The sequence below is a fragment of the Somniosus microcephalus genome, chromosome 13, assembly GCF_052327205.1.
Source record: "Somniosus microcephalus isolate GS21.2 chromosome 13, FLI_Smic_1.0, whole genome shotgun sequence".
Classification (NCBI taxonomy): Eukaryota; Metazoa; Chordata; class Chondrichthyes; order Squaliformes; family Somniosidae; genus Somniosus; species Somniosus microcephalus.
The window spans coordinates 197,139,554-197,163,630 of record NC_140999.1 but is presented as its reverse complement, the minus strand read 5'-3'; the positions used below and the strand labels follow the sequence as shown (position 1 = coordinate 197,163,630).

At 52.6% G+C, this 24,077-nt stretch overlaps 1 protein-coding gene across 3 annotated transcripts in view; it reads right to left on the bottom strand.

Moving 5' to 3' along the window:
- Window positions 1-24,077, bottom strand: part of LOC147108960 (uncharacterized) — a 73,318-nt gene that overhangs the window by 12,179 nt on the left and 37,062 nt on the right. For all 3 annotated transcript variants that reach the window (XM_086005958.1, XM_086005955.1, XM_086005956.1), the window contains one exon: window positions 22,605-22,999. In XM_086005958.1, the coding sequence (XP_085862084.1) occupies window positions 22,605-22,881 (277 nt within the window). In that variant the 5' untranslated portion in view covers window positions 22,882-22,999. The remainder of the gene's footprint in view (window positions 1-22,604; window positions 23,000-24,077) is intronic.

Below are 24,077 nucleotides of genomic sequence, written 5' to 3'. Positions count from 1 at the left end.
TTCCAAAGCATTTCACAGCCAAGGAAGTACTTTTGAAGTGTAGTCACTGTTGTTTTGTAGGCAAATGATGCAGCCATTTGTGCACAGCAAGATCCCACAAACAGCAATAAATCTGTTTTTTGGTGGTGTTGGTTAAGGGATAAATATTAGCCAGTTCACCAGGAGAACTTCCTGCTCCTCTTCGAATAGTTTAAAAAAAAATGTATTCCTTCACGAGATGTGGGCATCGCTGTCGAGACGAGCAGTTATTGCCCATCCCTAGTCGATCTGGAGAAGGTGAGCCGCCATCTTGAACCGCTGCAGTCCGTGTGGTGAAGGTGCTCCCATAGTGGTGTTAGGGAGGGAGTTCCAGGATTTTGACCCAGCGACGATGAAGGATCGGCGATATAATTCCAAGTCAGGATGGTGTGTGACTTGGAGGGGAACTTGTAGGTGGTGGTGTTCCCATGCGCCTGCTGCCCTTGTCCTTCTAGGTGGAAGAGGTCACGGGTTTGGGAGGTGCTGCCGAAGAAGCCTTGGTGAGTTGCTGCAGTGCATCTTGTAGATGGTACACACTGCAGCCACGGTACGCCGGTGGTGGAGGGAGTGAATGTTTAAGGTGGTGGATGGGGTGCCAATCAAGCGGGCTGCTTTGTCCTGGATGGTGTCGAGCTTCTTGAGTGTTGTTGGAGCTGCACTCATCCAGGCAAGTGGTGAGTATTCCATCACACTCCTTACTTGTGCCTTGTAGATGGTGGAAAGGCTTTGGGGAGTCAGGAGGTGAGACACTCGCTGGAGAATACCCAGCCTCTGACCTGCTCTTGTGGTCACAGTATTTATGTGGCTGGTCCAGTTAAGTTTCTGATCAATGGTGACCTCCAGGATATTGGTGGTGGGGGATTCGGTGATGGTAATGCCGTTGAATGTCAAGGAGAGGTGTCTGGGCTTTCTCTTGTTGGAGATAGTCATTGCCTGGCACAAATGTTACCTGCCACTCATCAGCCCAATCCTGAATATTGTCCAGGTCGTGCTGCTTGTGGGCAGAGACTGCTTCATTACCTGAGGAGTTACAAAAGGAACTAAACACTGTGCAATCATCAGCAAACATTCCTACTTCTGATCTTACAATAGAGGGAAGGTCATTGATGAAGCAGCTGAAGATGGTTGGGCCTAGGACTCTGCCCTGAGCAACTCCTGCAGTGATGTCCTGGGGCTGTGATGATTGACCTCCAACCACCACAACCTCCAACAATCACAACCATCTTCCTTTGTGCTAGATATGACTCCAGCCAGTGGAGAGTTTTCCCCTCGATTCCCATTGACTTCAGTTTTACTAGGGCTCCTTGATGCCGCATTCGGTCAAATGCTGCCTTGATGTCAAGGGCAGTCACTCTCACCTCACCTCTGGAATTCAGCTCTTTTGTCCATGTTTGGACCATGGCTGTAATGAGGTCGGGAGCCGAGTGGTCTTGGCGGAACCCAAACTGGGCATCAGTGAGCAGGTTATTGGTGAGTGCCGCTTGATAGCGCTGTTGACAACGCCACAAATAATGCTGTGGGATCTTTAATATCCACCTGAACAAGCAGAGGGGGCCTCGGTTTAACATCTCATCTGAAAGAAGGCATTTCCGACAGTGCGGCGCTCCCTCAGTACTGCCCCTCCGACAGTGCGGCGCTCCCTCAGTACCGCCCCTCCGACAGTGCGGCGCTCCCTCAGTACCGCCCCTCCGACAGTGCGGCGCTCCCTCAGTACCGCCCCTCCGACAGTGCGGCGCTCCCTCAGTACTGCCCCTCCGACAGTGCGGCGCTCCCTCAGTACTGCCCCTCCGACAGTGCAGCACTCCCTCAGTACTGCCCCTCCGACAGTGCGGCGCTCCCTCAGTACCGCCCCTCCGACAGTGCGGCGCTCCCTCAGTACCGCCCCTCCGACAGTGCGGCGCTCCCTCAGTACCGCCCCTCCGACAGTGCGGCGCTCCCTCAGTACTGCCCCTCCGACAGTGCGGCGCTCCCTCAGTACTGCCCCTCCGACAGTGCAGCACTCCCTCAGTACTGCCCCTCCGACAGTGCGGCGCTCCCTCAGTACCGCCCCTCCGACAGTGCGGCGCTCCCTCAGTACTGCCCCTCCGACAGTGCGGCGCTCCCTCAGTACCGCCCCTCCGACAGTGCGGCGCTCCCTCAGTACAGCCCCTCCGACAGTGCGGCGCTCCCTCAGTACTGCCCCTCCGACAGTGCGGCACTCCCTCAGTACCGCCCCTCCGACAGTGCGGCGCTCCCTCAGTACTGAATTGAAGTATTAGTTTAGATTATGTGCTCCAGTCCTGGAGTGGGACTCAGATCCACGACCGTTGGACCCAGATTCCGTGTCTAGTTTGTACAAACCATGGGCTCTGGCTACCTCGGCAAGAAACTGATCCCGGGTTGGAGTAGTATATCGTTCACATTCAATTGCTTTGTTTGATACTCGTATGTCAACACCAAGGTTGTGTACGGTTAGGATTCTTGGGCCTGGGGAATTACTGGAGGGGAGACCCAGGTGTCGAACCTTCGGAGTTTTCAATTCTTCAACTCTTTTGTCTTTGGTTTAGTTTTCTTCTGCAGTCAGAAAGGAGTCTTACAATGACACGGAGCACCGGGAGTGGGTGTGCAGGTCAAACGGCCTGCCATCAGCTCGCTGCTACTGCTGAATACTTGAGAATTCACTGCAAAGCCAAGCTGCTGTGTTGGTGCATTGATACTGGGCACTGCTGAAGGGGGCTAATGAGCTGCTGTGATCGAGGAGGTGAAGGAGACAGCTCGGCTCGCCCTCCACAACAAACATCAGCACCGACGCTCCATTGGTTGGATTATGCAGCACAGACTCTCCATTGGTTGGATTGTGCAGCACAGACTCTCCATTGGTTGGATTGTGCAGCACAGACTCTCCATTGGTTGGATTGTGCAGCACAGACTCTCCATTGGTTGGATTGTGCAGCACAGACTCTCCATTGGTTGGATTGTGCAGCACAGACTCTCCATTGGTTGGATTATGCAGCACCGACTCTCCATTTGTTGGATTGTGCAGCACAGACTCTCCATTGGTTGGATTGTGCAGCACAGACTCTCCATTGGTTGGATTGTGCAGCACAGACTCTCCATTGGTTGGATTGTGCAGCACCGACTCTCCATTGGTTGGATTGTGCAGCACAGACTCTCCATTGGTTGGATTGTGCAGCACAGACTCTCCATTGGTTGGATTGTGCAGCACAGACTCTCCATTGGTTGGATTGTGCAGCACAGACTCTCCATTTGTTGGATTGTGCAGCACAGACTCTCCATTGGTTGGATTGTGCAGCACAGACTCTCCATTGGTTGGATTGTGCAGCACCGACTCTCTATTTGTTGGATTGTGCAGCACAGACTCGCCATTTGTTGGATTGTGCAGCACCGACTCTCTATTTGTTGGATTGTGCAGCACCGACTCTCCATTGGTTGGATTGTGCAGCACAGACTCGCCATTTGTTGGATTGTGCAGCACAGACTCTCCATTTGTTGGATTGTGCAGCACAGACTCTCCATTGGTTGGATTGTGCAGCACCGACGCTCCATTGGTTGGATTATGCAGCACAGACTCTCCATTGGTTGGATTGTGCAGCACAGACTCTCCATTGGTTGGATTGTGCAGCACAGACTCTCCATTTGTTGGATTGTGCAGCACAGACTCTCCATTGGTTGGATTGTGCAGCACAGACTCTCCATTGGTTGGATTGTGCAGCACAGACTCTCCATTTGTTGGATTGTGCAGCACAGACGCTCCATTGGTTGGATTGTGCAGCACAGACTCTCCATTTGTTGGATTGTGCAGCACCGACTCACCACTTGTTGGATTGTGCAGCACAGACTCTCCACTTGTTGGATTGTGCAGCACAGACTCTCCACTTGTTGGATTGTGCAGCACAGACTCTCCACTTGTTGGATTGTGCAGCACAGACTCTCCATTTGTTGGATTGTGCAGCACAGACTCTCCATTTGTTGGATTGTGCAGCACAGACTCTCCATTTGTTGGATTGTGCAGCACCGACTCTCCATTGGTTGGATTGTGCAGCACAGACTCTCCACTTGTTGGATTGTGCAGCACAGACTCTCCACTTGTTGGATTGTGCAGCACCGACTCTCCATTTGTTGGATTGTGCAGCACAGACTCTCCACTTGTTGGATTGTGCAGCACAGACTCTCCACTTGTTGGATTGTGCAGCACAGACTCTCCACTTGTTGGATTGTGCAGCACCGACTCTCCATTTGTTGGATTGTGCAGCACAGACTCTCCACTTGTTGGATTGTGCAGCACAGACTCTCCACTTGTTGGATTGTGCAGCACAGACTCTCCACTTGTTGGATTGTGCAGCACAGACTCTCCATTTGTTGGATTGTGCAGCACAGACTCTCCATTTGTTGGATTGTGCAGCACCGACTCTCCACTTGTTGGATTGTGCAGCACCGACTCTCCACTTGTTGGATTGTGCAGCACAGACTCTCCACTTGTTGGATTGTGCAGCACAGACTCTCCATTTGTTGGATTGTGCAGCACAGACTCGCCATTTGTTGGATTGTGCAGCACAGACTCTCCATTTGTTGGATTGTGCAGCACAGACTCTCCACTTGTTGGATTGTGCAGCACCGACTCTCCACTTGTTGGATTGTGCAGCACAGACTCTCCATTTGTTGGATTGTGCAGCACCGACTCTCCACTTGTTGGATTGTGCAGCACAGACTCGCCATTTGTTGGATTGTGCAGCACCGACTCTCCACTTGTTGGATTGTGCAGCACAGACTCGCCATTGGTTGGATTGTGCAGCACAGACTCTCCACTTGTTGGATTGTGCAGCACCGACTCTCCACTTGTTGGATTGTGCAGCACAGACTCGCCATTTGTTGGATTGTGCAGCACCGACTCTCCACTTGTTGGATTGTGCAGCACAGACTCGCCATTTGTTGGATTGTGCAGCACCGACTCTCCACTTGTTGGATTGTGCAGCACCGACTCTCCATTGGTTGGATTGTGCAGCACCGACTCTCCATTTGTTGGATTGTGCAGCACCGACGCTCCATTGGTTGGATTGTGCAGCACAGACTCGCCACTTGTTGGATTGTGCAGCACAGACTCTCCATTGGTTGGATTGTGCAGCACCGACTCGCCACTTGTTGGATTGTGCAGCACAGACTCGCCATTTGTTGGATTGTGCAGCACCGACTCTCCATTTGTTGGATTGTGCAGCACCGACTCGCCATTTGTTGGATTGTGCAGCACCGACTCGCCACTTGTTGGATTGTGCAGCACAGACTCTCCATTTGTTGGATTGTGCAGCACAGACTCTCCATTGGTTGGATTGTGCAGCACCGACTCGCCATTTGTTGGATTGTGCAGCACCGACTCGCCACTTGTTGGATTGTGCAGCACAGACTCTCCATTTGTTGGATTGTGCAGCACAGACTCTCCATTTGTTGGATTGTGCAGCACAGACTCTCCATTGGTTGGATTGTGCAGCACCGATGCTCCATTTGTTGGATTGTGCAGCACAGACTCTCCATTTGTTGGATTGTGCAGCACAGACTCTCCATTTGTTGGATTGTGCAGCACCGACTCTCCATTGGTTGGATTGTGCAGCACCGACTCTCCATTTGTTGGATTGTGCAGCACAGACTCGCCATTTGTTGGATTGTGCAGCACCGACTCGCCATTGGTTGGATTGTGCAGCACAGACTCGCCATTTGTTGGATTGTGCAGCACAGACTCTCCACTTGTTGGATTGTGCAGCACAGACTCTCCACTTGTTGGATTGTGCAGCACAGACTCTCCATTTGTTGGATTGTGCAGCACCGACTCACCACTTGTTGGATTATGCAGCACAGACTCTCCATTTGTTGGATTTTGCAGTAAAGTATTCAAAGGGGAAAAAAGTTTTCGTACTAAATGGCAATAATTGCCGTGCGTATGGTGGAGTCTCACTCGCGCCTCGGAACAAGCAACAATGGAAATTCTTTTATCTGTGGAATCTCTTTATTGGCCATTGCAGGAAAGATTCTGCAACAGTGATGCTTACTCGCTTTATTCAACACAGTGCTGAAAAATCCTACCACACAGTCCACGTGGGTTCAGAAAGAGAAGAGGCACAACTGATATAATCTTCACAGGCAGACAGCGCCAAGAAAAATGTAGAGCGCAAAATGTCGACCTCTGCTGTGTCTCTTGCTCGGACACAGGCATTCGACATGGTCAGTAGAGAAAGATCTGGAAAATCCTTTCCGCCTTTGGATGTAAGCCGGGCAGCCACACCGCTCTCTGTCGCTCCTGCGCAGCCCGGGACCGGCTTTTTCAATGTTAAGTTTTGCGTATGAGTGAAACTGTGAATGGGCCGCGCAGCAAAACAAAAATAAGAGGGAGCATTGTTTGGGTGTCCACACAAACTCATTGAAATGGTCAAACAATTCCATGATGGAAGCGGGGATAATTCCGTCTCCTTCCCCGTTACAGCCGGTGTGAAGCGAGGATGTGTCCTCGCTCACTCGCTCGCTCGCACCATCGCTCTTCACCACTTTGCTTGCTGCTATCCTTCTTGTGGCCTTCAATAATCTCGATAGAGGAACCAGGATCAGGTTCAGGACTCAATCAGCTCGCCAACCTCAGACTCCAAGATAAAGTGAGGAGCTGGAATAAGATGTTGGTGACTGTGGTCTCGTGGCCCACTCCCAGGCTGGTATGCAAACAATCAATCAATCACCTTGCCTGCAATTTGTCCCGACTATCAGCCTTAAAGAGGCTGTGGGACTCTTCCAACCAGCTCCAGACAAGGATTAGACTCCATCAATTATCACCATTGGTGATCACATGCTTCAGGATGTGCACAGATTCACTCATCTGGGAAGCAGCCTGTCCAGAGCCGTCCAAATACAGAGAGGCAGCCTGCAGAATCGCCAAAGCCAGCTTAGCTTTCAGCAAACTCCGTCAGCACCTCTGAGACAAGAGTGTCCTCAGGCTGCAGACCAAGCCCAAAGTACACAAGGGCTGTCCTTCTACCAGCCCTGGTCTACACCTGCGCAACTTGGACAACATATTCTCGCCAAATGAAGAAATGGAATTACTTTCACCCACTAATCACTAATGGCAGGTCACGATCTCCGACACCAATGTTTTTCAAAAAGCTGACATGCTACGTAACGAAGCTCTGATCAGGACAGCACGGCTTTGCTGGTCAGGTCACGTGGTGCCAATGTCTGATGAATGAATCCCGAAGATCTCTGGTGATGTGTTGACAACTGGGAATCGATTTTGAGGTGGTCAGAAAAAGAGATCGAAAGACTGCTCAAAACCGACTCAGAGTAAAATAGACGTCCATAAGTAGGAACAACTTGCTCAAGATGAGAAAGCACGGTGACAAACCATCCACAAAGGCACCTCCTACTGAGGCCTGTTGTATTGCTGATGCCGAGGAAGTCTCGTCTGAAAAGTGAAGATCCCCAACCTGGTGTGTCCAAGATCCATGCTTCAATCTGCTGACGCTCATTCCCAGCAACAACAGGTCTCGTGATTCACCAACGGACTCACTACAGAAAGTGAGGGGATATCCCGTCTGTCGTCTCTCCAATATCGCAGGACAAATTGACGAAGAATCAGATTCATCAGTAATCTTCTGTGGACACCCAGAATCAATGACTTGAATTAGAACACGTGAAAATAGACAATGGTTTCCACTAGTTGCTGCCGCTCAGATCTGTTCTGACACGGTGAATAAATGTGTGGCTTCACCAGGGGAGTGGTGTACAGCGGTCCGTTTCACCGGGGGAGCGGTGTACAGCGGGCCCTTTTACCGGGGGAGCCGTGTACAGCGGGCCCTTTCACCGGGGGAGCGGTGTACAGCGGGCCCTTTCACCGGGGGAGCGGTGTACAGCGGGCCCTTTCACCGGGGAGCCGTGTACAGCGGGCCCTTTCACCGGGGAGCCGTGTACAGCGGGCCCTTTCACCAGGGGAACCGTGTACAGCGGGCCATTTCACCGGGGAGCCGTGTACAGCGGGCCCTGTCACCGGGGGAGCCGTGTACAGCGGGCCCTTTCACCGGGGAGCGGTGTACAGCGGGCCCTGTCACCGGGGGAGCCGTGTACAGCGGGCCCTTTCACCGGGGGAGCCGTGTACAGCGGGCCCTTTCACCGGGGGAGCCGTGTACAGCGGGCCCTTTCACCGGGGGAGCCGTGTACAGCGGGCCCTTTCACCGGGGAGCCGTGTACAGCGAGCCCTTTCACCGGGGGAACCGTGTACAGCGGGCCCGGGTGTCCCGAGCCGCGGGCCCGGGTGTCCCGAGCCAGGGGGCCCGGGTGTCCCGAGCCAGGGGGCCCGGGTGTCCCGAGCCAGGGGGCCCGGGTGTCCCGAGCCAGGGTGTCCCGAGCCAGGGGCGTCCCGAGCCCGGGGGCCAGGGCGTCCCGAGCCCGGGGGCCAGGGCGTCCCGAGCCCGGGCGTCCCGAGCCCGGGGGCCCAGGCATCCCGAGCCCAGGGTGTCCCGCGCCCAGGGGCCAGGGTGTCCCGAGCCAGGGGTGTCCCGAGCCAGGGGCCCGGGTGTCCCGAGCCAGGGTGTCCCGAGCCCAGGGGCCAGGGTGTCCCGAGCCCAGGGTGTCCCGAGCCAGGGGCCAGGGTGTCCCGAGCCAGGGGCCAGGGTGTCCCGAGCCCAGGGGCCAGGGTGTCCCGAGCCCAGGGGCCAGGGTGTCCCGAGCCCAGGGGCCAGGGTGTCCCGAGCCCAGGGGCCAGGGTGTCCCGAGCCCAGGGGTCAGGGTGTGCTCTTTCCCCAGGTGTCCATCCTCCTCTAATCTGTGGGTTGAATTCACATTGTGCTGCTCATGGAGTAGAATTGTACAGCACTGGAGGAGGCCACTCGGCCCATCGCACCTGTGCCAGCCCTCCGAGATATCCATTGAGTCCCATTCTTTTGCCCTTTCCCCACCCCATTCCTTTATAGATGTTGTATGGATTCTGGTTCCACTATTGTTTCTGGTTGGGCTTTCCAAGTCTTAATAACCCTCTGCATTAGAACATCTCTCCTAACCTTCCACTTTGTTCTTTTGCTGATCTTAAATGGATGCCTTCGAGTCAGTGACTCACTGACCAGTGACAATAGTTGGTGCCTATTCATCTTATCAAAGGCCTTGTGACATTTTGGGACTTTTACCTACAGCGCCTGGAATGGATTGTGTTTCAATTCATGTCGTGATATTTCTGTAAAGGTTTGATCAAGCTTAGCAAGGGTTAATTCCCACCGGTAGCTTTTTATTAGAACGACTCCCAGTTGGGATACTAAACAGGCCAACATTCATAGACATTTGAATCTTTCTGCAGTTTCTAAACACTACAAAGGTAAATCAGCAAATGGGCACGAGAAAATCCGTGAGCCATCAGTGCTGACGGTCGTCTTTGTTTCAGTCACTGTGGGAGAAATACTCATTGTGGGTTAATTAAATCAATAATGGTTTTTAGACCACATACAGTCCCAGAAAAGAGAGAGTTCTCTCTCATCAGTCAGTCTGCGACAAAGAGCCTTGAGAATGGCAGATTAAACCCATAATCCACACAACCTGAAAACAAAACGAGTTAGCTCAGGGACAGCTAGCTTATGTGCGTTGTGCCTGAGAATAGCGTTAGAGTCGCATTCTGTGCTTTTTATGTTACGAGGAGCTGGAGAAAATAGATGCATCTCACTGGAAACCGCTATTCTGGTCATTCAGATATTTAATGTAAAAGAAACCTATTTGTAAGTTTATTATTGTGCCTTATCTCACAAAAATGCTGTTTAGTCCACCTTCGAGAAAAACAGGAGAGCGCAGACGGTGCCACGTGCAAGCCCCACAGTATCCAGTACAACGAGGAGGCTGTGTTAGAAGTGCCGGGTCACGGTAGAGTTTAACTAGATATCGGGCAGGAAGGGTGGACTCCTGATCGTACAGATCACTGGCTCTGCTAAGGGAAGACAGCAGCGATGCTGAACCCCAGAAAATATCTACTGGAGACCTGTGAAATGTGTAGCAGGCCCTGGTCAGGTCACCTCTTAACCTTCTCGGTTCTAACGAAAAGCCCCAGCTTCTGCTGCCTGTCCTCAGAACTAAAGCCTCTCATCTCAGGGGCATATAAACAGAAAGAGGCCATTCAGCCCCTCGAGCCTGTTCCTTCATTTAGTCAGATCATGGCTGATCTGTACCCCAACTCCATTTACCCACCTTTGATCCAAATCTCTTAATACCCTCACCCAACAAAAATCTATCAATCTCAGTTTTGAAATTTTCCATCGTTCCCCCAGCCTCAACAGCTCTTTGTGGGGGGGGGAAAAAGAGTTCCAGATTTCCACCACCCTTTGTGTGAAGAAGTGCTTCCTGACTTCACCCCTGAACGGCCTGGCTCTAATTTTAAGGTTCTGTCCCCTTGTTCTGGACCATCTAAACTAAAGGGAATACAAGCCAAATGTATGTAATTTAACTCTTCAAACCCTGGTATAATCCTGGTGAATCTGCCTTAACCCAATCAAGCTCCTTTGCCACACCCTCAAACAAAACCTGTCAGTTAGATTGGCGAACCCTCCCTTCATGAACTATAGTCCTGCATTTTCCGTGGCAGTACGTGCCGCACAAGTTCCGGTTCACACATGGGCTGCACATGCACGAAAACCCAGAACTTGCGATCTCCTCCGCATCCCCGGGAAATGGACATTCGCTGGCAGAGATTAGGGCGAATTGCCCAACTCTTGCCCAGCAAATGCCCATGGAACTCTTACGTCTGGTAACAGCAGGCGTAGGGCCTTCGTTAACGGGACTGAAAGCCTATAAATCCCCTGGACCTGATGGCCTACATCCTAGGGTTTGGAAAGGGGTGGCTATAGAGATAGTGGATGCATTGATTGTCATTTTCCAAAATTCCATAGATTCTAGAACGGTTCCTGCGGATTGGAAGGTAGCAAATGTAACCCCACTATTTAAGAAAGGAGGGAGAGAGAAAATGGGGAAACTACAGACCAATTGGCCTGATGTCAGTAGTGGGGAAAATGCTAGAATCTATTATTAAGGACGTGGTAACAGGGCACTTAGAAAATAATAATAGGATTGGGCCGAGTCAGCACAGATTTATGAAAGGGAAATCATGTTTGACAAATCTGAGTTTTTTGAAGTTGTAACTAGCAGAATAGATAAGGGGGAACCAGTGGATGTGGTGTATTTGGATTTTCAGAAGGCATTCGATAAGGTGCCACACAAGAGGTTATTAAACAAAATGAGGGCTCATTAGATTGGGGTAATATACTAGCATGGATTGAGGATTGGTTAACGGACAGAAAACAGAGAGTAGGAATAAACGGGTCATTTTCGGGTTGGCAGGCTGTAACTAGTGGGGTACCGCAAGGATCAGTGCTTGGGCCTCAGCTATTCACAATCTATATCAATGATTTGGATGAGGGGACCAAATGTAATATATCCAAGTTTGCTGATGATACAAAGCTGGGTGGGAATGTAAGTTGTGAGGAGGATGCAAGGAGGCTTCAAGAGAATATAGACAGGCTAAGTGAGTGGGCAAGAACATGGCAAATGGAATATAATGTGGAGAAATGTGGGGTTATCCACTTTGGTCGGAAAAATTGAAAAGCAGAGTATTTTTTAAATGGTGAGAGATTGGGAAATGTTGGTGTTCAGAGGGACCTGGGTGTCCTTGTACACGAATCACTGAAAGTTAACATGCAGGTACAGCAAGCAATTAGGAAAGCAAATGGTATGTTGGCCTTTATTACAAGAGGATTTGAGTATAAGAGTAAAGGGCCTAGAAATTCAGTTGCGTTTGCGCCCACTTATTGGCTATAAAGTGGTTTGCGCCTGAAGTTTTTTATCGCCCGAAATTCAGATGGACCCTAACATCGGCGTTAGCCGGTAGCGCCGCGCCGGCACCGATGACGCCATCGGTGTGCGCAGCGCCCCGGTTGCAATGCTATTCCGGCCCGATGGCCAAATTCAGTTGCGGCCGCCTCGCCCGTGGCAGCCGCAAACAGCGTTTGTGAAACGGGGTCTTGCAGCTCCGAAAGGCCAGCGCATAAAGGTGGAGCGGCGGCCGGCCGCTTTCCCGGCGGCCGCCTGCCCGCACCTCCCTCCCCGGACTCCTGCACCACCCCCCCGCGGCATTGATGTCTGAGTCCCGCGAGCCCGGCACTTCTCCGTGGTGCCGGGCTCATTTGCCGGGGGAATCCACCGGCGATCTGACGGCTGCAGGCAGCTCCTCCTTAAGAGAAGGAGGAGGCCTGCAGTACCCCAGCCTGCCGCACCGCATCGGGTGCCGCAGCGGCAGCTGGACGCCTGAAAGTGACATTCATCGCCCCTAGCGAGGCGGCCAAACCCTGCAATAGCGCCCGCCGCCGTCTTGGCCCGTCGCAACTGAATTTTAGGCGGGCGCTACGGGAATCCTGGCGAGCACAAAATTTCGGGCGCAAAAGACCTGGCGGGGCCATACCGAATTTCTAGGCCAAGATGTCTTACTGCAATTATATAGGGTCCTGGTGAGACCACACCTGGAGTATTGTGTACAGTTCTGGTCTCCTTACCTAAGGAAGGATATACTTGCCATAGAGGGAGTGCAACGAAGGTTCACCAGACTGGTTCCTGGGATGGGGGGATTGTCCTATGAGGAGAGATTGAGTAGACTAGGCCTATATTCTCCAGAGTTTAGAAGAATGAGGTGATCTCATTGAAACATACAAAATTCTTACAGGGCTGGACAGGGTAGATGCAGGGAGGATGTTTCCCCTGACTGGGGAGTCTAGAACCAGGGGTCAGAGTCTCAGAATAAGGGGTCGGCCATTTAGGACTGAGCTGAGGAGAAATTTCTTCACTCAGAGGGTGGTGAATCTTTGGAATTCTCTACCCCAGAGGGCTGTGGAGGCTCAGTCATTGAGAATATTCAAGGCAGAGAGCGATAGATTTTGGAATATTAAGGGAATCAAGGGATATGGGGATAGTGCAGGAAAGTGGAGATGAGGTAGAAGATCAGCCATGATCTTATTGATTGGCGGAGCAGGCTCGAGGGCTGAATGGCCGACCCCTGCTCCTATTTCGTATTCCTTATGTTCTTATGTAAGGGTGGAAATAAATATTAAAATCATTTTTTAAATTATAACATTCAAAAACCTGTAAAATAAGTTTGTTATTTTTGACCCCTTAAAAAATGTTTTCAAAAAAATTAAATTTTTGTTTTAAATGTTAATGAAATTGTATTTTAATTAATTTTAAAGATGTAATGATTTTTTTTATTTCAAGGTTGTGTACATGTGGTTTTTGGGTGATTCCTATTCATGTTTATGGGGATTCTGTACCTAAATGGAATCCCCGTAAGCATACTGGGAACCCCCTTTCTGATTGGTTGGGCCGGCCCACGTGAGCCGCGTGCGCCTGCGACACGTGGGCCGCGTTCGCCTGCGACACGTGGGCCGCGTGCGCCTGCGACACGTGGGCCGCGTGCGCCTGCGACACGTGGGCCGCGTGCGCCTGCGACACGTGGGCCGCGTGCGCCTGCGACACGTGGGCCGCGTGCGCCTGCGACACGTGGGCCGCGTGCGCCTGCGACACGTGGGCCGCGTGCGCCTGCGACACGTGAGCCGCATTCGCCTGCGACACGTGGGCCGCGTGCGCCTGCGACACGTGGGCCGCGTGCGCCTGCGACACGTGGGCCGCGTGCGCCTGCGACACGCGGGCCGCGTTCGCCTGCGACACGCGGGCCGCGTGCGCCTGCGATACGCGGGCCGCGTGCGCCTGTGATACGTGGGCCGCGTGCGCCTGTGATACGTGGGCCGCGTGCGCCTGTGATACGTGAACCGCGTGTGCCTGTGATATATGGGCCGTGTGCGCCTGTGATACGTGGGCCTCTACGCAGGCCAACACCCGCAGGCCCAGGACCGCGGGTCTCCGTGGATCCAGGACCATCGGGTAGGTGCGTAGATTTATTGCGGTTCAGAGGCATCTGCCCGTGGGAAGCCTCCGACCGCAAATTCAGGCCCGAGCTTTATGATTTTATTTCTATCCAGATGCTCCACAATCTTATCTTTAATAAGGGTTTCCAGAACTTTACCCACAATGGATATCAAACTCCCTAGTCTGCAGTTTCCTGGGTCACTTGCGCTGCTTTCTTTATCAACAGGAGTGACCCATAGTGTTACTGGTCTAGTGCTGGATGGAGAATGCTGCAGCTTCACTTCCCTGGAAAAGGGGAGAGTTCGAGTCCGCACAGCAAGCCGGACACATCGTCCCTGAAGATCACCCATTCTGGGCCACGCTACCCCACTTTCCAACCATACAATCAGTCATTGAGAAACCATGGGTAGCCAGCACAGAACCTTTGATATATGGTGTTGGGAGGTCAGGACCTTGTAAAACTGCCCCACACTGTCTGTTTAATCATCGTCGTTAAAAGAAAGTGTCAACCCTTCAAGCATGGTTCCACCCGACTGCCCCCGACTCCACTCCTCCAGCCCCACAACCCTCTGAGATATCTGCGCTCCTCCAATTCTGACCTCTTGCCCATCCCCAATTTCCATCGCTCTACCATTGGCGGCCGTGCCTTCGGCTGCCTGGGTCATAAGAGCATAAGAAATAGGAGCAGGAGTAGGCCAATCGGCCCCTCGAGCCTGCTCTGCCATTCAATAAGATCATGGCTGATCTGATCCTAACTTCAAATCTACTTTCACTCTCCATCCCACCCGAACCCATGTGATCTCCCGGGAGAGGCGAAAAACCAGATAAAAAACCCAATGGCCAATTTGGGATAAAAAATCTGGGAAATTCCTCTCCGACCCATCTAGGCGATCGAAACTCGTCCAGGAGATCACTCTGTCCCTGTATTTCCTGCAGTACTTACCTTCTGTAAGAGGTGATCTCCACCCCAGCCAGGAACAGGCCCAATTTACTCTTGAAGGACTCCTAGCTGGCAGCCTGTTCCTGAGGTCTCCACTAATCCCTGTGAATAGAACCATCTCCTGAAATCTAACACAGAATTAGAACACAAGAAGTAGGAGCAGGACCAGGCTACACGGCCCCTGGGCACGCTCCGCCACCCACAGGGCCATGACCGATCCGAACCTAGACTCATGTCCAATTTCCTGCCCGCTCCCCATAACCCCTAATTCCCTTTACTGCTAGGAAACTGTCTATTTCTGTTTTAAATTTATTTAATGGTGTAGCTTCCACAGCTCTCTGGGGCAGCATATTCCATGGACCTACCACCCTCTGAGTGAAGAAGTTTCTCCTCATCTCAGTTTTGAAAGAGCAGCCCCTTATTCTAAGATTATGCCCCCTAGTTCTAGTTTCACCCATCATCGGGAACATCCTCACCGCATCCACCCGATCAAGCCCCTTCACAATCTTATATGTTTCAATAAGATCGCCTCTCATTCTTCTGAACTCCAATGAGTAGAGGCCCAATCTACTCAACCTCTCCTCATATGTCCATCCCCTCATCCCCGGGATTAACCGAGTGAACCTTCTTTGTACTGCCTCGAGAGAAAGTATGTCTTTTCTTAAGTATGGACACCAAAACTGTACGCAGTATTCCAGGTGTGGTCTCACCAATACCTTGTACAACTGCAGCAATACCTCCTGTTTTTATATTCCATCCCCCTAGCAATAAAAGCCAACATTCCATTGGCCTTCTTGATCACCTGCTGCACCTGCATACTAACTTTTTGTGTTTTGTGCACCAGGACCCCCAGATCCCTTTGTACTTCAGTACTTTCCAGTTTCTTGCCATTAAGATAATAACTTGCTCTATGATTTTTCCTGCCAAAGTGCAAAACCTCACACTTTCCAGTATTATATTCCATCTGCCAAATCTCTGCCCACTTACTTAGCCTGTCTATGTCCCTTTGCAGGTTTTTTATGTCCTCCTCACTCACTACTTTCCCTCCCATCTTTGTATCATCTGCTTTGGATCCTAAGCTTTGGAATTCCCTCCCTAAAACTCTTCAGCTCTCTACCACTTTCTCCTCCTTGAAGATGCTCCTTAACATAGAAGATAGGAGCAGGAGTAGGCCATTCGGCCCCTCGAGTCTGTTCCACCATTTAATGAGATCATGGCTGATCATCCAAATTCAGTACCCTGTCCCTGCCTTCTCCCCATATCCCTTGATCCCTTTAGCCTTAAGAAATATATCCAACTCCTTCTTGAATATATTTAATGAATTGGCCTCTACTGCCTTCTGTGGTAGGGAATTCCACAGGTTCACCACTCTCTGGGTGAAGAAATTCCTCCTCATCTCAGTCCTAAATGGTTTACCTCTTATCCTTAGACTGTGACCCGTGGTTCTGGACTCCCCGACCATCGGGAACAGCCTTCCTGCATCTAGTCTGTCTAGTCCTGTTAGAATTTTATAAGTTTCAATGAGGTCCCCTCTCATTCTTCTAAACTCCAGCGAATATAAGCCTAATCGACCCAATCTCTCCTCATACGTCATTCCTGCCATCCCAGGTATCAGTCTGGTGAATCTTCGCTGCACTCCCTCCATGGCAAGAACATTCTTCCTCAGATAAGGCGACCAAAACTGCACACAATACTCAAGATGTGGTCTCACCAAGGCCCTGTACAACTGCAGCAAGACAACCTTGCTCCTGTACTCGAATCCTCTCGCTATGAAGGCCAACATACCATTTGCCTTCTTAACCGCCTGCTGCACCTGCATGCTTACCTTCAGCGACTGGTGCACAAGGACACCCAGGTCTCGTTGCACTTCCCCTTCTCCCAATCTATTGCCGTTCAGATAATAATCTGTCTTCCTGTTTTTGCCACCAAAGTGGATAACCTCGCATTTATCTACATTATATTGCATCTGCCATGCATCTGCCCAATCACCCAACCTGTCCAAATCATACTGGAGTTTCTCGGCATCCTCCTCACAGCACACACGCCCACCCAGCTTTGTCTCATCTGCAAACTTGGAGATATTACATCTAGTTCCCTCGAATAGATCATTAATATATATTGTGAATAACTGGGGTCCTCTTTGACCGTCACCTGACCTAATATCTCCTTAGGTGGCTCGGTGTCAAATTTTGTTCGATAATCGCTCCTGTGACGAGCCTTGGGATATTTTACATTAAAGGTGCTGTATAAGGGCAAGTTGTTGTTGTTGTCGCTAGGTAAATTAGCCACTGCAGTTTGAATTCTGTCCACTAGCTAACATGGTCACCTCAAATTCAGTCGCTGTTCTAATGATGTCATTAACCTGTGCATTTATATTGAACAAGTTAATGGTTGTTAAACAGAACACACTGAAACAGATAATGATGCACTGGAGTTTCAGCCAGTCAGTGGTTCAATACTCAGCATATTCCAGGCTCCTGCTCACAAGCCCAGTGCAGTGACCCCACTCCTCGCTGGACACTGCATCTCTGAACGTCACGCGAGGGCAGCACAGGTTTAGCCGTGGTTCTCTCTCCCCACCCCCACCACTCACTGCCAAAGATCACATCAAAAACAATCCCTGGGGAAAGTACCAGAGAGGGGTTCCTCCGTGAAACTACCACCCAGAAAAATAGGGCAGCTTCAGGGAGATGGGGGAGAGAGAACTGGGAGGGGGGGAAAGAGAACTGGGAGGGGGGAAAGAGAACTGGGAGGGGGGAAAGAGAACTGGGAGGGGGGGAAAGAGAACTGGGAGGGGGGGAAAGAGAACTGGGAGGGGGGGGAAAGAGAACTGGGAGGGGGGGGAAGAGAACTGGGAGGGGGGGGAAAGAGAACTGGGAGGGGGGGAAAGAGAACTGGGAGGGGGGGGAAAGAGAACTGGGAGGGGGGGAAAGAGAACTGGGAGGGGGGGAAGAGAACTGGGAGGGGGGGGAAGAGAACTGGGAGGGGGGGAAGAGAACTGGGAGGGGGGGGAAGAGAACTGGGAGGGGGGGGAAGAGAACTGGGAGGGGGGGAAGAGAACTGGGAGGGGGGGGAAGAGAACTGGGAGGGGGGGAAGAGAACTGGGAGGGGGGGGAAGAGAACTGGGGGGGGGGGAAGAGAACTGGGAGGGGGGGGAAGAGAACTGGGAGGGGGGGGAAGAGAACTGGGAGGGGGGGGAAGAGAACTGGGAGGGGGGGGAAGAGAACTGGGAGGGGGGGGAAGAGAACTGGGAGGGGGGGAAGAGAACTGGGAGGGGGGGGAAGAGAACTGGGAGGGGGGGGGAAGAGAACTGGGAGGGGGGGAAGAGAACTGGGAGGGGGGGGGAAGAGAACTGGGAGGGGGGGGGAAGAGAACTGGGAGGGGGGGGGAAGAGAACTGGGAGGGGGGGGGAAGAGAACTGGGAGGGGGGGGGAAGAGAACTGGGAGGGGGGGGGAAGAGAACTGGGAGGGGGGGGGGAAGAGAACTGGGGGGGGGGAAGAGAACTGGGAGGGGGGGAAGAGAACTGGGAGGGGGGGAAGAGAACTGGGAGGGGGGGAAGAGAACTGGGAGGGGGGGAAGAGAACTGGGAGGGGGGAAGAGAACTGGGAGGGGGGGAAGAGAACTGGGAGGGGGGGAAGAGAACTGGGAGGGGGGGAAGAGAACTGGGAGGGGGGGAAGAGAACTGGGAGGGGGGGAAGAGAACTGGGAGGGGGGGGAAGAGAACTGGGAGGGGGGGGAAGAGAACTGGGAGGGGGGGGAAGAGAACTGGGAGGGGGGGGAAGAGAACTGGGAGGGGGGGAAGAGAACTGGGAGGGGGGGAAGAGAACTGGGAGGGGGGGGAAGAGAACTGGGAGGGGGGGGAAGAGAACTGGGAGGGGGGGGAAGAGAACTGGGAGGGGGGGGAAGAGAACTGGGAGGGGGGGGAAGAGAACTGGGAGGGGGGGGAAGAGAACTGGGAGGGGGGAAGAGAACTGGGAGGGGGGAAGAGAACTGGGAGGGGGGGAAGAGAACTGGGAGGGGGGGAAGAGAACTGGGAGGGGGGGGAAGAGAACTGGGAGGGGGGAAGAGAACTGGGGGGGGAAGAGAACTGGGAGGGGGGGAAGAGAACTGGGAGGGGGGGAAGAGAACTGGGAGGGGGGAAGAGAACTGGGAGGGGGGGAAGAGAACTGGGAGGGGGGGAAGAGAACTGGGAGGGGGGGAAGAGAACTGGGAGGGGGGGAAGAGAACTGGGAGGGGGGGAAGAGAACTGGGAGGGGGGGAAGAGAACTGGGAGGGGGGAAGAGAACTGGGAGGGGGGGGGAAGAGAACTGGGAGGGGGGGAAGAGAACTGGGAGGGGGGGAAGAGAACTGGGAGGGGGGGAAGAGAACTGGGAGGGGGGGAAGAGAACTGGGAGGGGGGGGAAGAGAAATGGGAGGGGGGGGAAGAGAAATGGGAGGGGGGGGAAGAGAACTGGGAGGGGGGGAAGAGAACTGGGAGGGGGGGAAGAGAACTGGGAGGGGGGGGAAGAGAACTGGGAGGGGGGGGAAGAGAACTGGGAGGGGGGGAAGAGAACTGAGAGGGGGGGGAAGAGAACTGAGAGGGGGGGGAAGAGAACTGGGAGGGGGGGGAAGAGAACTGGGGGGGGGAAGAGAACTGGGAGGGGGGGAAGAGAACTGGGAGGGGGGGGAAGAGAACTGGGAGGGGGGGGGAAGAGAACTGGGAGTGGGGGGAAGAGAACTGGGAGGGGGGGGAAGAGAACTGGGAGGGGGGGGAAGAGAACTGGGAGGGGGGGGAAGAGAACTGGGAGGGGGGGGAAGAGAACTGGGAGGGGGGGGAAGAGAACTGGGAGGGGGGGAAGAGAACTGGGAGGGGGGGGAAGAGAACTGGGAGGGGGGGGAAGAGAACTGGGAGGGGGGGGAAGAGAACTGGGAGGGGGGGGAAGAGAACTGGGAGGGGGGGGGAAGGGGGGGAAGGGGGAAGGGGGCTCGCCAATCTCACCGACACTCTTTAATATTTACATAAATGGATTGGCAAAACTACTTGAACAATCTACAGCACCCGGCCTCACCCTATATGAATCCAAGGTTAAATTCCTCCTCTATGCAGACGACCTGGTTCTGCTGTCACCTACTAAAGAGGGGCTACAGCAAAACCTGGACCTGCTGGAGTCGTACTGCCAGACTTGGGCCCTGACAATAAATCCCCAAAAAACCAAAGTCCTTGTGTTCCAGCAAAGATCCAAACATCAGGGACCCAAAATAAATTTCACAGTAGGAACAACCAAAATTGAACAAACCACTAACTACACATACTTGGGCTTAAAAATCAGTTCTACGGGAAACTTCAAACTGGCTGTGAATGAACTGAAAGAGAAAGCAAGAAGGGCTTTCTATGCCATCAAAAAATCAATCCAAATAGAAATCCCAATTAGCATTTGGCTCAAAATTTTCAAATCAGTAATTGAACCAATTGCACTCTATGGCAGTGAAGTATGGGGACCGCTAACTCAACAAGAATTTGCAAAATGGGACAAACACCCAATTGAGATCCTACATGCAGAATTCTGTAAAAGTATCCTCCGGACTCAAAGGAAAACAGTAAACAATGCATGCAGGGCGGAACTAGGCCAATATCCATTAATAATCACTATCCAAAAAAGAGCCACCAAATTTTGGAATCACCTACAAATGAGCAATCCCCAATGCTATCACTACGACGCCCTGAAATGCCAAGAGCTGACCATAAAGAAGAATACCCTCAGTCAACTAGTCCTGGGACTCAGTGAAGTAACTACTAACAATACTAACAATAACCAGCCCCAGGACAGTGACAGGGTAACACAAAGAATTCGACCCAACACAATCGTCGCTAAGCAAAAGGAAAAATATCTGACATATTGGGCAGAAACAACAAAAACCCAAAGCAAACTCAATTGCTACTTGGCCCTAAACAGACAATACAACATAGCTGATTACCTGACCATGGTAAAGGATAACAAACTGAGAAGAACCTTGACAAGGTACAGACTTAGCGAACATAGCCTAGCGATCGAAAAAGGCAGACACAGGCAGACCAGGCTGCCAAGAGAGGACAGGATATGCTCTCACTGCAGTCAGGGAGTGGTGGAGACAGAGATGCACTTCCTCACAGCTTGTGGAAAATATCAGGGCATCAGGGAGAATTTCTACCAAAAATTCTCACAAATATGCCCTGATTTCAGAAATCTGAGTGACAACCAAAAACTCCCATTCCTACTGGGAGAGGAGAGAAACTATATAACACTGGCAGCACACTATGTTACAGCTTGCCATGAACAGAGGGACAACCAGTAAACTAAGAAAAGAATATATATAAACAATGCGAATGTATATTTATACACTCAGGGATATACCTGTTTATACACTGTATGAATAGAACTGCGTTTATGTGCTAAACCATAAATGTATTTTGATGCTTTGGCAACATAAGATGTAACTTATCATGCCAATAAAGCGATTTGAATTGTGAATTGTGAATTGGGAAGAGAACTGGGAGGGGGGGGGGAAGAGAACTGGGAGGGGGGGGAAGAGAACTGGGAGGGGGGGAAGAGAACTGGGAGGGGGGGAAGAGAACTGGGAGGGGGGGAAGAGAACTGGGAGGGGGGGAAGAGAACTGGGAGGGGGGGGAAGAGAACTGGGAGGGGGGGGAAGAGAACTGGGAGGGGGGGGAAGAGAACTGGGAGGGGGGGGAAGAGAACTGGGAGGGGGGGGAAGAGAACTGGGAGGGGGGGAAGAGAACTGGGAGGGGGGGGAAGAGAACTGGGAGGGGGGGAAGAGAACTGGGAGGGGGGGAAGAGAACTGGGAGGGGGGGAAGAGAACTGGGAGGGGGGGAAGAGAACTGGGAGGGGGGGAAGAGAACTGGGAGGGGGGGAAGAGAACTGGGAGGGGGGGAAGAGAACTGGGAGGGGGGGGAAGAGAACTGGGAGGGGGGGAAGAGAACTGGGAGGGGGGGAAGAGAACTGGGGGGGGGGAAGAGAACTGGGAGGGGGGGGAAGAGAACTGGGAGGGGGGGAAGAGAACTGGGAGGGGGGGAAGAGAACTGGGAGGGGGGGGGAAGAGAACTGGGAGGGGGGGGAAGAGAACTGGGAGGGGGGGAAGAGAACTGGGAGGGGGGGAAGAGAACTGGGGGGGGGAAGAGAACTGGGGGGGGGAAGAGAACTGGGGGGGGAAGAGAACTGGGGGGGGAAGAGAACTGGGGGGGGAAGAGAACTGGGAGGGGGGGGAAGAGAACTGGGAGGGGGGGGAAGAGAACTGGGAGGGGGGGGAAGAGAACTGGGAGGGGGGGAAGAGAACTGGGAGGGGGGGAAGAGAACTGGGAGGGGGGGAAGAGAACTGGGAGGGGGGGGGGGAAGAGAACTGGGAGGGGGGGGAAGAGAACTGGGAGGGGGGGGAAGAGAACTGGGAGGGGGGGGAAGAGAACTGGGAGGGGGGGGAAGAGAACTGGGAGGGGGGAAAGAGAACTGGGAGGGGGGAAAGAGAACTGGGAGGGGGGAAAGAGAACTGGGAGGGGGGAAAGAGAACTGGGAGGGGGGAAAGAGAACTGGGAGGGGGGAAAGAGAACTGGGAGGGGGGAAAGAGAACTGGGAGGGGGGAAAGAGAACTGGGAGGGGGGATAGAGAACTGGGAGGGGGGAAAGAGAACTGGGAGGGCGGGGGGGGGGAAGAGAACTGGGAGGGGGGAATTGGGAAACTCCAACACAGCTCCTGAAATGCTCCTACCTGCAACACTTCGTGACATCAGATATTCAGGCAGAGGGGCTTCGTGCTTCCTCAGCCTGGTCTGCACACACTTGTCTGCAACATCAGCGGAGACGTCGAATCCCAGAGCCTGCAGAACATTGATGACTGCAGTCGCACCGCACGCACTCGATCCAATCTGCCGAGTCTGCTTCTTCACAGCCTCCGCCAAGCTCCAGATCATTACCAAGGAGTCTGCCTCATCCTGTGCAGACTCCTCTGGTCGCACGTCCCCACCATACGGGTCATTCCAGTCCATTCTCCTCACCAGCTGCGCGCTCCTCAGACTCCTGGCGATAGCAGCAAATCCCAATCTGAGCGAGCGCCAACCTTCCCAAAATATTCAGGATGGCATCCCTTCTGGGTGCAGCAAAACTCTACAACACATGAAAAAAAGACACATACATAAGAAATAGGAGCAGGAATAGGCCACTTGGCCCCTCGAGCCTGCTCCGCCAGTCTTCTTTTAGGCAGTCCCTCAGAACCGAGGATGACTTGTTTCTACACTAACAATGAGTTCGCAGGTGACTGATGAGTCCAATGCAGGACCTACAGTCTCTGTCACAGGTGGGGCAGACGGTGGTTGAAGGGCCGGGTGGGTGGGGTGCTTGGGTTGACGTGCGCTCCTTCCGCTGTTTGCGCTTGGCTTCCGCTTGCTCCCGGCGAAGAGACTGGAGGTGTTCAGCACCTTTCCAGATGCTTCTCCTCCACTTTGTGCGGTCTTGGGCCAGGGATTCCCAGGTATCGGTGGGGATGTTGCACTTTTTCAAGGAGCCTTTGAGATCAATAAGATCATGGCTGATCTTGGGCTCAAAGCCACTTCCCTGCCCGCTCCCCATAACCTTTCACTCCCTTATCTTGCAAAAATCTGTCTATCTTCACCTTCAATGTATTTAATGACCCAGCCTCCACAGCTCTCTGGGCAGAGAATTCCACAGATTTACGACCCTCTGAGAGAAGAAATTCCTCCTCATTTCAGTTCTAAAAGTGCGACCCTTTATTCTGAAACTCTGCCCCCGAGTTCTAGATATTCCCACGAGGGGAAACATCCTCTCTGCATCTACCTTGTCAAGCCCCCTCAGTATCTTATATGTTTCAATAAGATCACCTCTCATTCTTCTAAACTCCAATGAGTATAGGCCCAACCTGCTCAACCTTTCCTCATAAGTCAAACCCCTCATCTCAGGAATTGACCGAGTGAATCGTCTCTGAACTGCCTCCAATGCAAGTATATCCTTCCTTAAATAAGGAGACCAAAACTGTACGCAGTACTCCAGGTGTGGTCTCACCAATACCCTGTACAGTTGTAGCAGGACTTCCCTGCTTTTATACTCCAACCCCCTTGAAATAAAGGCCAACATTCCATTTACCTTTCTGATTACTTGCTGTACCTGCATGCTAACTTTTTGTGTTTCATGCACAAGGACCTCCCGGTCCCTCTGAACTGTGGCATTT